General features: G+C 47.0%; 2 protein-coding genes across 3 annotated transcripts; one reads left to right on the forward strand and one right to left on the reverse strand.

Annotated features, from left to right (window-relative positions):
- Nucleotides 1-638: 638 nt before the first annotated feature.
- Nucleotides 639-8333, reverse strand: LOC117010849 (ubiquitin-associated protein 2-like). Of its 2 annotated transcripts, XM_033085877.1 has the most exons (8): nucleotides 8222-8333; nucleotides 7679-7741; nucleotides 6973-7187; nucleotides 5038-5137; nucleotides 4843-4950; nucleotides 3464-3531; nucleotides 2300-2491; nucleotides 639-818 (listed from the first exon to the last, which is right to left on the reverse strand). In XM_033085877.1, the coding sequence occupies exons 1-8, from the start codon at nucleotides 8316-8318 to the stop codon at nucleotides 723-725; spliced, it is 939 nt and encodes a 312-aa protein (XP_032941768.1). In that variant the 5' UTR covers nucleotides 8319-8333; the 3' UTR covers nucleotides 639-722. The 2 variants fall into 2 exon arrangements, with proteins under 2 accessions (XP_032941768.1, XP_032941769.1); XM_033085878.1 differs by lacking the exon at nucleotides 7679-7741.
- A 2587-nt stretch (nucleotides 8334-10920) lies between these two features.
- LOC117010850 (interferon-like) lies at nucleotides 10921-12282 on the forward strand. The gene has a single exon (XM_033085879.1). It carries the CDS (start codon nucleotides 11347-11349, stop codon nucleotides 11929-11931), a length of 585 nt encoding a protein of 194 aa, XP_032941770.1. The 5' UTR covers nucleotides 10921-11346; the 3' UTR covers nucleotides 11932-12282.

Raw genomic sequence — 12282 nt, forward strand, 5'->3', positions numbered from 1 at the left:
TTATTAAAAAATTGAAAAATTAGAAGTTGAGACTGCAGCTCAAGGCCACAGTGATGAAACTGCCCACAAAAGCTTGTCTTCCACAGCAAAAGGGCAGGAGGGAGGGAGGAAATGAAAGAAAAGGGGAAGGCCCACAAAACTTGTTTTTTCTTTCTTTTGTTTTCCCCCTCTCAAATAACAGCTATATTGGGGGTCGGGGGGTAAAATCAAACAAACAGGACACATCTTGATTTAGGTTTTTGGAAGGGAAGGTCTCCTTATTTGTCTGAATTTAGAACTGCATTAAATAAATGGGCTCCAGCTCCAAAAAAAAAAGGTGCAGTTTGTCTTTGACAGAGTTACAAAACCCATAGAACTTAAAATACAAAACAAAGAAGGATGCCCTGGTGCAGATGGAAAATGAATAATTAGCTTTCCTACAAAGAAAATAAAACAGGTTCAAGATGCAGAAAACCACATTTAGGCTCTATTACATTTACAAATACATACATAAATATATTACATATAACAGCAACTCAAAGAGGAAGCAGACGAGTCACACAGAGGATGGCTGGCTGGCTGCAGTTCTCCCCCCACAGATGTTTGGCTGAGCAGTTACTTTTCCTAATAATTCCAAGAATGGGCTTCAGCTTTTATTTTCTTTTTTCTCTTTTCTTTTGTTTTCTTTTTTTTTCCTTCTTCCTCCTCTCCTTTCACTCTCTCCCCCCTCCCCAGTTTCGGATTTAGTTTGTCCAGTATGGAGAAGTGCCATAGGCGGTTTTGGTAGCCTGAGACTTTTGCTGCATGGTGCTGGGTTGGTTGCGTTGGCCAGATCCACCCTAGAAAAGGGAAACAAAGGAGAAAGGACCATCAACTGCCACAGCATCAGCGTTCCCAGGAAGACAAGCTCACTCCAACATCACCAGGGACAGCCCTGACACCCAGCAGTACAGCAATGCTCACCCCTGAACAGATCTGTTTCTGCCCTGCACTATCTCCCCACAGTTCAGGCCAAGCAACCATGGACACACCAAGCAGGAGCTCGGGGATGCACCATCCCACTGCCTCCCAAGAACAACAGGCTCAAGTACAAGGTAACTGAGGAGCAGGGCCAGGCACACCAGAGGAACTTTCCCAAGGTGAGCCGAGGTGGTGCACCAGACAAGGATGTCACACATTTGGAGTGCAAAATCATGTCCTATTACTGGATTCTTAGGCTGAACACTGTTTTTTTCAGGGAGTATTTAGTGTCAGGAAAGTAAACACATGTGCAAGTGAAGCTGAATTGAAGGTGACGTGCAACCTGCAGGGGATGCTTGATTTTTCCTGAGAATCACAGCATAAGTGGTCACATCCTGCCCTCCTGACAGGAGACAGCAGCACCTGCCTCAGCTTCACACCCCACAAACCATCCCTCTCCAGCCCACAGCAGGATGGGCTCTTCACACAATCACACCCTGGCTGAGGCTGGCAGGGATCTCTGGAGGTATCTTGTCCAAACCCTTTGCTCAAGCAGGATCACTTAAGAGCCACCTGCCCAGCACCATTCCAGACAACTTCAATGATGAACACTCCACCACCTTCCTGGGCATTTCTGGGTCACCATCCCACCAAAAATATTTTCTCTGATATTCAGAGGGAACCTCTTGTGTTCCAGTTTGTGTCCACTGTTCACTTTGTCATTGTTCCTGAACACAGCTGGAAAGAACCCGGCTCCACCCCCTTTTCATCTTCCTTTTCTGTGCATTGATCAGATCCCCTCTCAGTGGTCTCCAGGCTGAACTGCCCCAGCTGCCCCAGCCTTCCCTCACAGGAGACAGGATCCAGCCCCTTCATCAGTCCTTCACTGGACACTCTCCAACACATCCGTGTCTCTCCCACAGTGGGGAGCCAAGCACCGGACACGAAGCTGCAGCTGTGGCCTCACCAGGGCTGAGCAGAGGGCAGGGATCAGTTCCCCTGACCTGCTGGCAGTGCTGTGCCTGGTGCAGCACAGGATCCCATCGTCCCTTTTTGCTGCAAGGGCACATTGGCGGCTCATGGTCAGCTTGTGCTCACCAGGCCCCCCAGGGCCTTTCCTGCTGAGCTGCTTTCCAGCAGGTGGTCCCTGACAAAGACTGGTGCATAGGGCTGTTTTCTCCCCAAGGACAGGATGTGGCATTTCCCCTTGCTGAACTTCATGAGGTTCCCTTCCCTGCTGCCAAGGCCCTCTCCCAGTGAGCAAAGATAACAACAGAACGGAACAACCACCCCAAGACTGCTGGGAAGGGGGAGCAATGTGCTCTTGGGGATGCTGTAGAGGCAGAAGGGGCTGACTCACCTGCCCATCCTGCTGCAGGTGGTGATGCAGCATCTGGGAATGAGGCTGCTGATGTGCAGGGAGGATGTGGAGAAATGGGGCTGGAGCATAACCCGGGGCAGCACCAGGGTTCAGGGGCCCAGTCGATCCAAGAGCAGAAGGCAGACTGAAGGGAGGCGGAGTGCCAGCGTGGAATCCCTGCTTGTCAAACGTCTGTACAGGGGGCAATGGGCACAGTGTCAGAGATTGGTGTGAGTACCCTCAGCCAGACCAGAACAAAAGTGGCCCAAACACATGTCACCTGAACCTTTCACCTACCCCATGAGGAAGCCAAGACACATTGAATACCTGCAAGCACACCAGAGGATGAGTTTCAGCTCCTGTTCTCATCTGTATTTCTGCACTAATGGCTCTTGAAACTTTCATTTTCACAGGGTTTTTTTCCCTGACCTCTTTCCATTCAGAGGGATGTGGTATTGCAGATGCTGCCTAATCAGTCCCTTCCCCCCAGTGAGTGGGCTCAGCCTAGAATTGTTCAGCCTATCCAGGGCAGCCCAACAAAAAGACAGGAATTTGCACTAATATTCTCCTCCTGCTGACCAAAGCTTGACCCCTAAGCACAGAGCTGACAGCTGGTTTTCTACCTGTAAGCATGGATTGCAGCCAGACGCTGATTTCCCCCACCAAGGGTGCAGGGAAGAGCAAACAGGAGCTGGACATAAGCCCAATGCACAGTACAGCCAGTCAAAGCACTTTCTGCTTTGCCTGGGTAGCTGCACACTGAGCAAATTCCCAAAGGGGAGTTTGGAACAGGGAACCCTGGGTGTTAGAATTGGTAACTACTGCCTGTCCCTCTGACGAAAAGCAAACAGCCTCTCAACTCACGTGCTTCGGGGGCTATTTGGACTAAAAATGCTAACACCTGTAACTTCATTTTCACCCAGGACACTGCTGGCATGGTGTAGCCTGGGCAGTGTGCAGTACAGGGAGCACTGAGCCTCTGTCAGCAGCTGCTGTCAGGAGCTGACACCACAGAAACACTGGGAGAGAGGATGAGACTTCACTCCAGCAGCAAACAGAGCCAGCATTAGAGATGCTGTGGCCTGCTGACCCTGAGACTGGCCAGCCTGGGAGTAGGAGTCATCAGCCTTGGGCCCTGAGGGATGAGGGTCCAACACTCCTCACCTGAGTCTTGTTATAGACTGAGCCACTGATATCAGGCACACCCGTGTTACTTGAGGTCACAGAAACACCTGGAAAACAGAAATGCCACCAACAGTGAGAATGTCACCCCACCAGCCAGCACCCATCCCAAGCTTTGCTCCTGGCATCTCCAGGATGCACTGCCCTGCTGGGTCTCCATGACCTCAGACCCCAGCACCCCACATGGGAACAGAAAAAAGGGCTCAGCTGCTTGTGCCCACTGCACGTGCCCATTGCAAGAAATTACCCAAGTCCACTCCGAGTCATTAACACGCAGATTCCAATGCCCTTCACCAGGCAGCAGGTGGCTGTACTGACCACTCACTGAAGCCCACAAAAAGCCAGCTTTCCCTTAGGATCAGAGGTACATTCGGCTCCATTGCAGCATTCAAAAGCTTTCCAGTACTGCCTTGAGTGATGAGACTTGGCATCTCCTACACATCTGAGCCCCTGTCCCTCCACATCCTACAGTAGAGTGAAGTCTGCAGTGCTCCTCTGTCCTGACAAAATCAGCATCACTGGCTCAGAGACACTTACTCACAGTTTTATAAAAGGGTGGCTCTGATCATACCACTTGAATCAGAAAAAGCCAATGATTGCTTTGAATCAGACAACTGGGCTCAAGGATACTGCTCTAAGTTTGTGTAACCTTCCCTGGACACTGCTCCTTCCTGGACTGCTTCTCCACTGAATACAGTGTGATCACATGGTGTTTCAAATGCACAGCAAATGCTTGGTATTTGCTCCAGCATGAGGATGAAACAGTTAGTAGTAAGCAGCCCAGTATACACTTCTCAGATCTAACCAGCATGTGCCGAATAAAGCTTTTGTATGAGCTGCATAAATTCTTCAGCTTTTATAGTCACAAAGGAAACATTTCCAGGCATAAAGAACATTATGAGTGTGTACAGGCAGCAGCTAGACAGCCCAGAGATGTGTAAGTGCCCTGCTCCTCTCTACCACATGGGTGTCTCAGATGCCTACAAAACTTAAAATCTAGCTATAATTTGGCAGAGGATTATTTCAGCAACAACACTGAACTGCTCAAGTTTCAAAATTGCAGCACTGTTGAAGGATATTCTTCAGCAAAGAAAGCTTTGGCTTAGGTAACAGCTAACCATTTTTCCCATGTGTAATTGGACCCAAGCTGTGCATCAGCCACACAAATCTTTATGCAAAGTTCAGCCATGAGGTTTAGAAGGAACAACTGGGCCATTAAAAAAGCATTTTGTACATGGGAGATGGAGAAACAGCTTGGAACATGACCCTGTTAAGAGCTGACTGCTGTGTTGACTGCACAGCACTGAGAGTTTGCTCCACTAAATCCCACTTCAGAGGAACCTGCAGTCTCAAAGTGTTACCTTTCCCAGGTCCAGAGCCAGCAGATTTGTTTTGTGCTTGAGATGACCCACTGTAGCCTCCTTTGCTGTAATCCCCACCTGCAGTTCCCTGCGTTAAGTCATCGTATCCTGCCGGCGTGCACAAGACACAAGACAGATATTAGGGTGTGTGAGCAGCGCGGCGGGTGCTCAGGGGGAGAGGGGCTGGGGGTTTACCTGCACCGTAGCCATGCTGGCCGTAGCCACTCGCCTGCTGGAAGGGAGTCGATGCCGTGTTCAGGTTGACTCCATGCTGTTTAGCAGATGCTGGAGGTACCTGGACAAAGGACAGGAAGAAAAGGTGCCATCAGCTGGAACACAGGTTCCCTCTGCCATCTAGTGGGGAAGGCACCTTCGACCTCACGTCGGGAATTCAGTCTGGAGTTGGGAGGACTGGGATGGTATGTAAGTTACAGTAATTTCACGATTATAAGCCACACCTGATTATAAGCCGCAGCTCCAGGTGTCGGCAACATTTAGGTCTTTGTCCATAAATAAGCTGCACCGGCTTGTAAGCCGCACTTTCATTCACAGCGAGGATCTGCTTGTAACTTTCACAAAGTTGCCAATTAGTAACAGAATCGCGGAGTTTACTGGCTTGGCCCTACTTGGGGCGGCTGCCAGGGAGCAGCCCTGGCCCTGCTCGCTGCTGCTGCTGGGAAGTGGGGGTGCGGCGTGCCCGGCCGCTGCCCCCACCACGCTTCCCAGGACCAGGCAGTGCCGCCACCGTGCTCCCCAGTGCTGGGCAGCGCCGCTGCTGCGCCACTGCTGCCCCGCCCCCTGGGGCCAGGTGGGCTCTGGCTCGGCTCGGGGCTGCTGCAGGCTTGGACTTCCGGGTTCAGAAATTTCCGAAATGTATTCATATATCGGCCGCTCCTGACTGTAAGATGCGCTTCCGGGTTAGGAGCAAAATTTTAGTCAAAATGGTGCGACTTACAATTGTGAAATTATTGTACTTAAGTTACTGCTTACAGCAGTAACTTGCTTCAGTGGAATTGTGTCCCAGGATTTCTCCTAGAGCTGTCCCTGTAATTGCAACGCAGCCCTCCCTCAGAATAGGCTGTGTATTTCTTTCATATGCTGAATGTAAACAGCAAATTTTTACCCACAAACCTAAGAACAACCACAGAATCAAAGTAAACATCAATTCCTGCCTGAGGCTGTTCATAAAATACTGTCCTGCAGGGCCCTAAATAGCCTCCTCTACCCTTCTGCCTGGGGCAGCAATAAACTTCTTCCTCCTGAGACTTCCAGCCCTGCTCTCCATCCATTCAGGCTCTCTCACTTCAATGACTCAGCTTTAGGTCTCCCCTTGACTCTCCAGGGACTAGTAAGAGCTTCCAGGAACAGCAAGCCCACAAAATATAGCTGTCAGCTATTTACAGAAACTTGCAAAGGGGTCCATAAGTTCTGTCCTTTCAAATTTTTGTTTTCTACTGGGTGAGATTGCAGCTATTTTCTCACGTTGCATGTGTTTGGAGAATTCCTGCAGGCTAGGGAAGTGGACTCTATTCTGTTCTAATGAGAATCCACCTGAATACTGACTCCAGCTCTGGGATCCTCAGTATGAGGAACCTGTGGGCCTGCTGGGACAGATCCAAAGGAGGTCACAAAGATGATCATGGGGATGAGCTCCTCTCTCCTATGAGGACAGGCTGAGAGCTGGGGCCGTTCATCCTGGAGAAAGGCTCTAGGGAGACCTTACTGTCTTAAAGGAAGCTTGTAGGAAAGATGGGAAAAACATTTTACCAGGCCCTGTAGTGACAAGGACGAAGGGCAACAATTTTAAACTGAAAGATGGTAAATTTTGATTAGATATAAGGAAAATACTCATCACTATGAAGGTGGTGAGGCACAGGCACAAGTTGCCCTGAGAAGCTAAGAAAGGCCCATCCCTGGAAGTGCTCAAGGTCAGGTTGGATAGGGTTCTGAGCAACCCAATCTAGTGGAAGGTGTCCCTGCCCATGGCAGGGGGATGGGAACAAGATGGTTTTTGATGATACTTTCCAACCCAAACCTTCCTACAATTCCAAGATGTAAAGTGTTTGGGCTGGAGAAAACAAAACTGCAGAGGCGCTCAAGGAGGGTTACAGTTAAGGCTGTCACACTTACAAACATGGTTGGCCCATACTGGAATGCACTGGGAACACCGGGCATTCCAGCATAGTAAGGGAGCCCAGTGTAGCTGTACCCTGGGGGCAGGGCTGGGTTCAGGAAGGGCTGCTGAGTCGTGTGGTGAGTCTGTGTCTGGTTCTGCTGCGGCTGGGCCAGTGTGGTTGCAGGAGCAGGAGAGGCAGAATCCCCACGGCCAAATTTTGTTACATCACCTGTGAAAGGAAGAACTGATCAGAAAAGCTATCAAAGATACCTCAAAAGGTGGAGAATTCAATGGATTTAAATCCTCTGAATACAAGCAGACAACTATAGAACAGGACACATCCTACACCTGAAAGCCTGCGGTTTTCCATGGGAAGCCCTCACCACAGCCACAGGGATATTGCCTGTTCATGGCACAGAACTCCATGCCATGGCTACTCCATTGATAAAGAGAGATGCCAGTACTCACCTATCTCACATGGTCTGAGCAGACTCATTACTATTAGATCACTGGAATAAAACATGCTAAAAGCAGAAGCATGGTAAATAGCCAGAGAGCCAATGGTTGTTGGGTTAAAGTGTGATTCTCCTGGAGGTTAACCTGTTTAGCTAAGCTTCATGGGCTAAAAGCAGGTTAGGATTTACAGGCAGTGATAGGCATATTTTTGCCAATGTCTGTTTATTTGTCAAGCATGACTAGTTAAGATGTCCAGTTCCTCACACCACCAAAGTTCTGAAGACAGTAGCTGAAGGCCAGGAAAGCAAGGCTTGCATCGTGGGCCACCTTATTGAAGAAGTAGGAAGGGAAATTCAGTTATTAACCCAAAAACAGCCTCCCAAGAGAAGTGATCATGAAGCAGAAAATTCACAAACACTTGTACTTTCTGGCAGCCTACAGAGCAGCATGTTCACATGTTTACCAAGGAGGTGAACATCAATCCCTTCTACCTCACTCCCAAGTATTACTTTTTTTTACTTTTGGAAGTATGACAGGACTTAATACCATCATTATAGGAACTACAATGCCTATGGCTACAGTTCTAAGATGTAATCAACTGGCAGTGGATGAAAACCACTGGCTGAAATCCTGGATGGTGTTAATATCGTCTTTGCACAATGACAGCTAAAGAACAAGAGCAGGAATAAGGGAGGGCTTCTCCAACCACAGAAGGGAAAGCAACTCCTGTTGGAGCAACAGCAGGATGACCTGCACTGAGAAACCAGCATATCTCACTTGCTATTCTCATCTTTAACTAGCACTCACCTGAGTACGGGTTGTTAGCAAGGCTCCCATCTCTGCCTGTCAAGGTTGCAGGAGCAGGGAATGTAATTCCATAGTAATCCTTGGAAAGAGACAACATTGTTTATTAATAGTTGAAACCGTAACACAGGTGGACAGATCTTACGAACTGCGTGTTAGACAGAAGAAAATCCTAAAAGCAAGAACTGCAGGAGGTTTGGGTGGAAACTGACCTTATATTGTGCAGCAGAACTGAAAATTTACTTAGATCCTCAAGCTAAAAATAAACTTACTTGATAGACACTTTTTGTGTTAAACACCAATATTTCATCTCTTAATGGTAAGTTAAAGGCAATAACTAAGTGATTTCCCACACAGCTCGCAGTTCTGAATTGTTATCTTCCAGTGAGACTGCCTGAAAGAGAACTGAGCATTGTGGGTCAAAAAAGGCCTTGGGTCAGGCCAGGACTGTAATCACAACATGGATGTAAGTCTAAGGGTTTTGACCTTGTACCATGCCCTGTTTTCTAAAAGTGGAAATGTCAGTGACGAAAACAGCAAAAACATTAAAAGACAGAGAAAAATCTGATGACTGGAAAATTTATTTAAACTATTTTACAGGTCATAGTCTCCAAAGTGGAGCGTGTATCATAACTCATAGGAGTGCAGGAAGAAAATGGATTTGGTAAATGCAACTTTGATAATGAAACTTAAGAGAATTTTAGAAGTGTTTGTTTAACCTTCCTCTCCTTTTTTAAGATTTTTGTGTATATTTTATAACATATATGTTAGTACAGGCATATATGAATATAATTCAGAAATAAAAATATACTGAAGGTAAGTGCTCACAATTTTTTTGCTGATAGGGCGCATAAAAAAGGTGGAAACCACTGCCTCAGATAATTTTTCTAGGTCTTCTACAAGAAGGTAAGCAATACTAGAAAGCTTGCACTCTGAAATGACAGGACATGCTAGCAAAAGCAAGGCAGTATTTTAACCTCAGTTTGGGAGAAAAGGCAAGAAGTTTGCACTTCTCTCTCTGTGTGAACTCCCCCTGTGGGTCTGGTAATCGTTTTTTTGCCTCCTAATTTTCACATTCTACTGCCTCAAATCCAGAAAGAGATACTGCTTTAAGTAGTAATGTATCCATTTCCACGCATTTTCAAACACTGGAGAAGTCTCCTCCTTTATCATACTGCAATCTCAATGTTTTCTCAGAGTTGACAGCATCCTCCACCTTGCTCCACTTCCATGCAGCACTTCCCTGCCTCCTACACCCAATGCTCCATTACTGAACATGAAATAATGTGCCGAAGTTTTAGTATTATAGGTGCTTTCTGTAACTTGTAATGGTGCCATTATATCATTAACCTTTCCTTCCCTGGCAATTTCCCCTTAGGAACTCCAACACGAATCACTCGGCAAAACACAACTAAATTCACATTAAAAGTTTTAAAGTCTTAGCAGGTTATTCAAAAGCAGCACTCTTTTAACCTTCTGATGAAAATGCCACAAAAAGAAGATCTGGAGAAGAGATATGAACACAATTCAGCAGGTATGAATGGACATACTAACATTTCCCCCCTATACAAACTGGACAAAATATAATTAAATCTGCATGAGAAGAGGGTGTAAGGGTTGCAATTATTCCCACTGCATCTCAGGCAGGGGAAAACCACATCAGTACTGAATATCTGTATCCTACTTGTGCATACACACATTCAAACTAAAAACTCATTAGAAAATATGGGTGCAAGGCAGTTATGTCTACCATTCATGTCTGCCAAGAGGAAAGTATCAGGGAAGACACTGCTCTTCAAATGTCACAGATATCTCCTAACCTACAAAAAAAGAAGCTGACTAAAGGCAAAAGTAAAATATCAGAAATAGGCTCAAAAAGTGAGGCAGCAAAGGATGAAAAAAGGGCAAGTGATGAGACATAATAGATTTAAGTTCCACCCAGCAGCTCACTGGGTACCACACAATCTGCTGACGCATTTGTAAGAGCTCTGCAACAGATAAACAGACAAGACAGCATATCCGAATGTAACATGCACCAAAAGGACCCAAACAACAAAAAAACCAGCAACAATATGCACATTACTTGAGTTAAATTTAAAAAAAAAAACCTCAGGAGAAAATCCCATTCTTGCTTTACCAGCAAACATGGGAATCTCTTATTGCTGGAATTTACACAGGAAGCAGTGACGACTCTCACTGGAACTTTGCCCACTTTCACTTTTCACATGTAAGTGGACTGGCACATGAAATAGAAATATTCCTGCCTGCTTCCACCCCCAGACCACCTAGAACTATCACATTTGCACAAAAAAATTCACAACACAATAGAAAATAAAACCCAAAATCTAGAAAGGACAAACACTGCATGAATAGTTGATGAAAAATCCTTTGTGACATCTGCACATTTATTTCTAACTATCAAGATACCAAGGGTAATTAACTCTGGATACAGGGGTATGAGAAATGGCTCCAAAAATATTCTGCAAGATTTTGCAGAGAGAAGAAAAACTTGCACTAGCAAAGTTGTAGGTGCCACAGAAAAAATAAAAAGTATTAAAATAAATATTTATATATATGTATATACACAAACACATATAAATAGAATTTAAAAGGACTGAGAGACTAACAATTCAGCAACAAATATAAGAAAACACAAATTAACATTATACACAAATAATATTGGAGCATAAAATAAGAAAAAAAATAGATGCTATAAGGTAAAGAAACTTTAAAATAAGACCCCAAAAAAGGCAACACACAAAACAGATGAAAAGACAATCCTGAAACACATCCCTAGCACAGCCACCGGAAAACTTCTGCCACACTTTCATCTTCTGTCATAGCACAGTATCCAGGCTTCCCCCTGGTAGCAGCCCTGAGAAAGCATCAGCTCCCATTCTCATAGCAGCGCCCACTCCTGGTCAGTGACAAGCACCAAAAAAGCCCTCAGAAGAAAGCAAACAAAAAAAACAAAAGTGAAAACAGAAAAAGGAAATACTCTACAAGATGGTGATGAAAGGAAAGCCAGGGAATGGGCATATAAAAGTGCAAACCCAGCAGCACCTCAAGCACATCAACCACCACTACCGAGCCAGACAAGGCTCCTGCACAGCGCCCGAAGTTCTGCCATGGCTCTACCTGGATGCGCACAGCCCTGCCTGCGGCACAGCACCCTGGCACTCCTGCTCCTCATCGTGGCTCATGCCACCAGCCTCCCATGTCATCACCTGCGGACCCACGATCTAGGGGATGCCCTGCAGCTTCTCCAGGACATGGCTCCAAGTACGACACAGCCCTGTGATCTCCAAGAGCGGCCCTTCTTCCCTGACACCCTCCCGCACAACAACCTCCACCCGCGCCAAGCTGCCGCCACCGCCCTACGCATCCTCCAGCACCTCTTCCACACCCTCAGCAGAAGCAGCAGCAGCCAGCACTGGCCTGCACAGCCTCGCAACGACCTCCTCAACAAACTCCAGCACCACATCCACCACCTTGAACAATGCCTCCCCAAAAATGCTGCACTCTTCAAAGGACCACGCAACCCGCTGCTCACCATCAACAAGTACTTCAGGGACATCCAGCTCTTCCTCCATGCCCACAACCACAGCGCCTGCGCCTGGGACCACGTCCGCCTCGAAGCTCTTACCTGCTTCCAACACGTGGACAGACTCATACGGCAAATGAAGCACCAAGCTGCTCTGGACTCCGACTAAACCCATGGACAGCAAACACCCATCCCCAGCCAGCACCAGTGGCCATGGATTGAGTGGTGAGCAGCCCAGGCTGGGATCACTCAGTACCAGTCAGATCTCTTCTGACCAGAATGGTGAGCTGATGGGGAAAGGGGTATGACTGTGGTGACACTGGGGTCATTCTGTGGCACTCCAGCCACAGTCACTGGAGAGGAAGGAAGAGGAAATTTCTGCGCTACACATTCATGTACAGATGGGAGGTATTGGGGATATGGATGGTACTTATTACCCGCGGAATTACTGCATTCATCCAGACTTGCAGCCTCACGTGATGAATGGGAAGGGGATTACGGACACTGAGGAACTACTGTA

This window comes from Catharus ustulatus, chromosome Z (genome assembly GCF_009819885.2).
Source record: "Catharus ustulatus isolate bCatUst1 chromosome Z, bCatUst1.pri.v2, whole genome shotgun sequence".
Classification (NCBI taxonomy): Eukaryota; Metazoa; Chordata; class Aves; order Passeriformes; family Turdidae; genus Catharus; species Catharus ustulatus.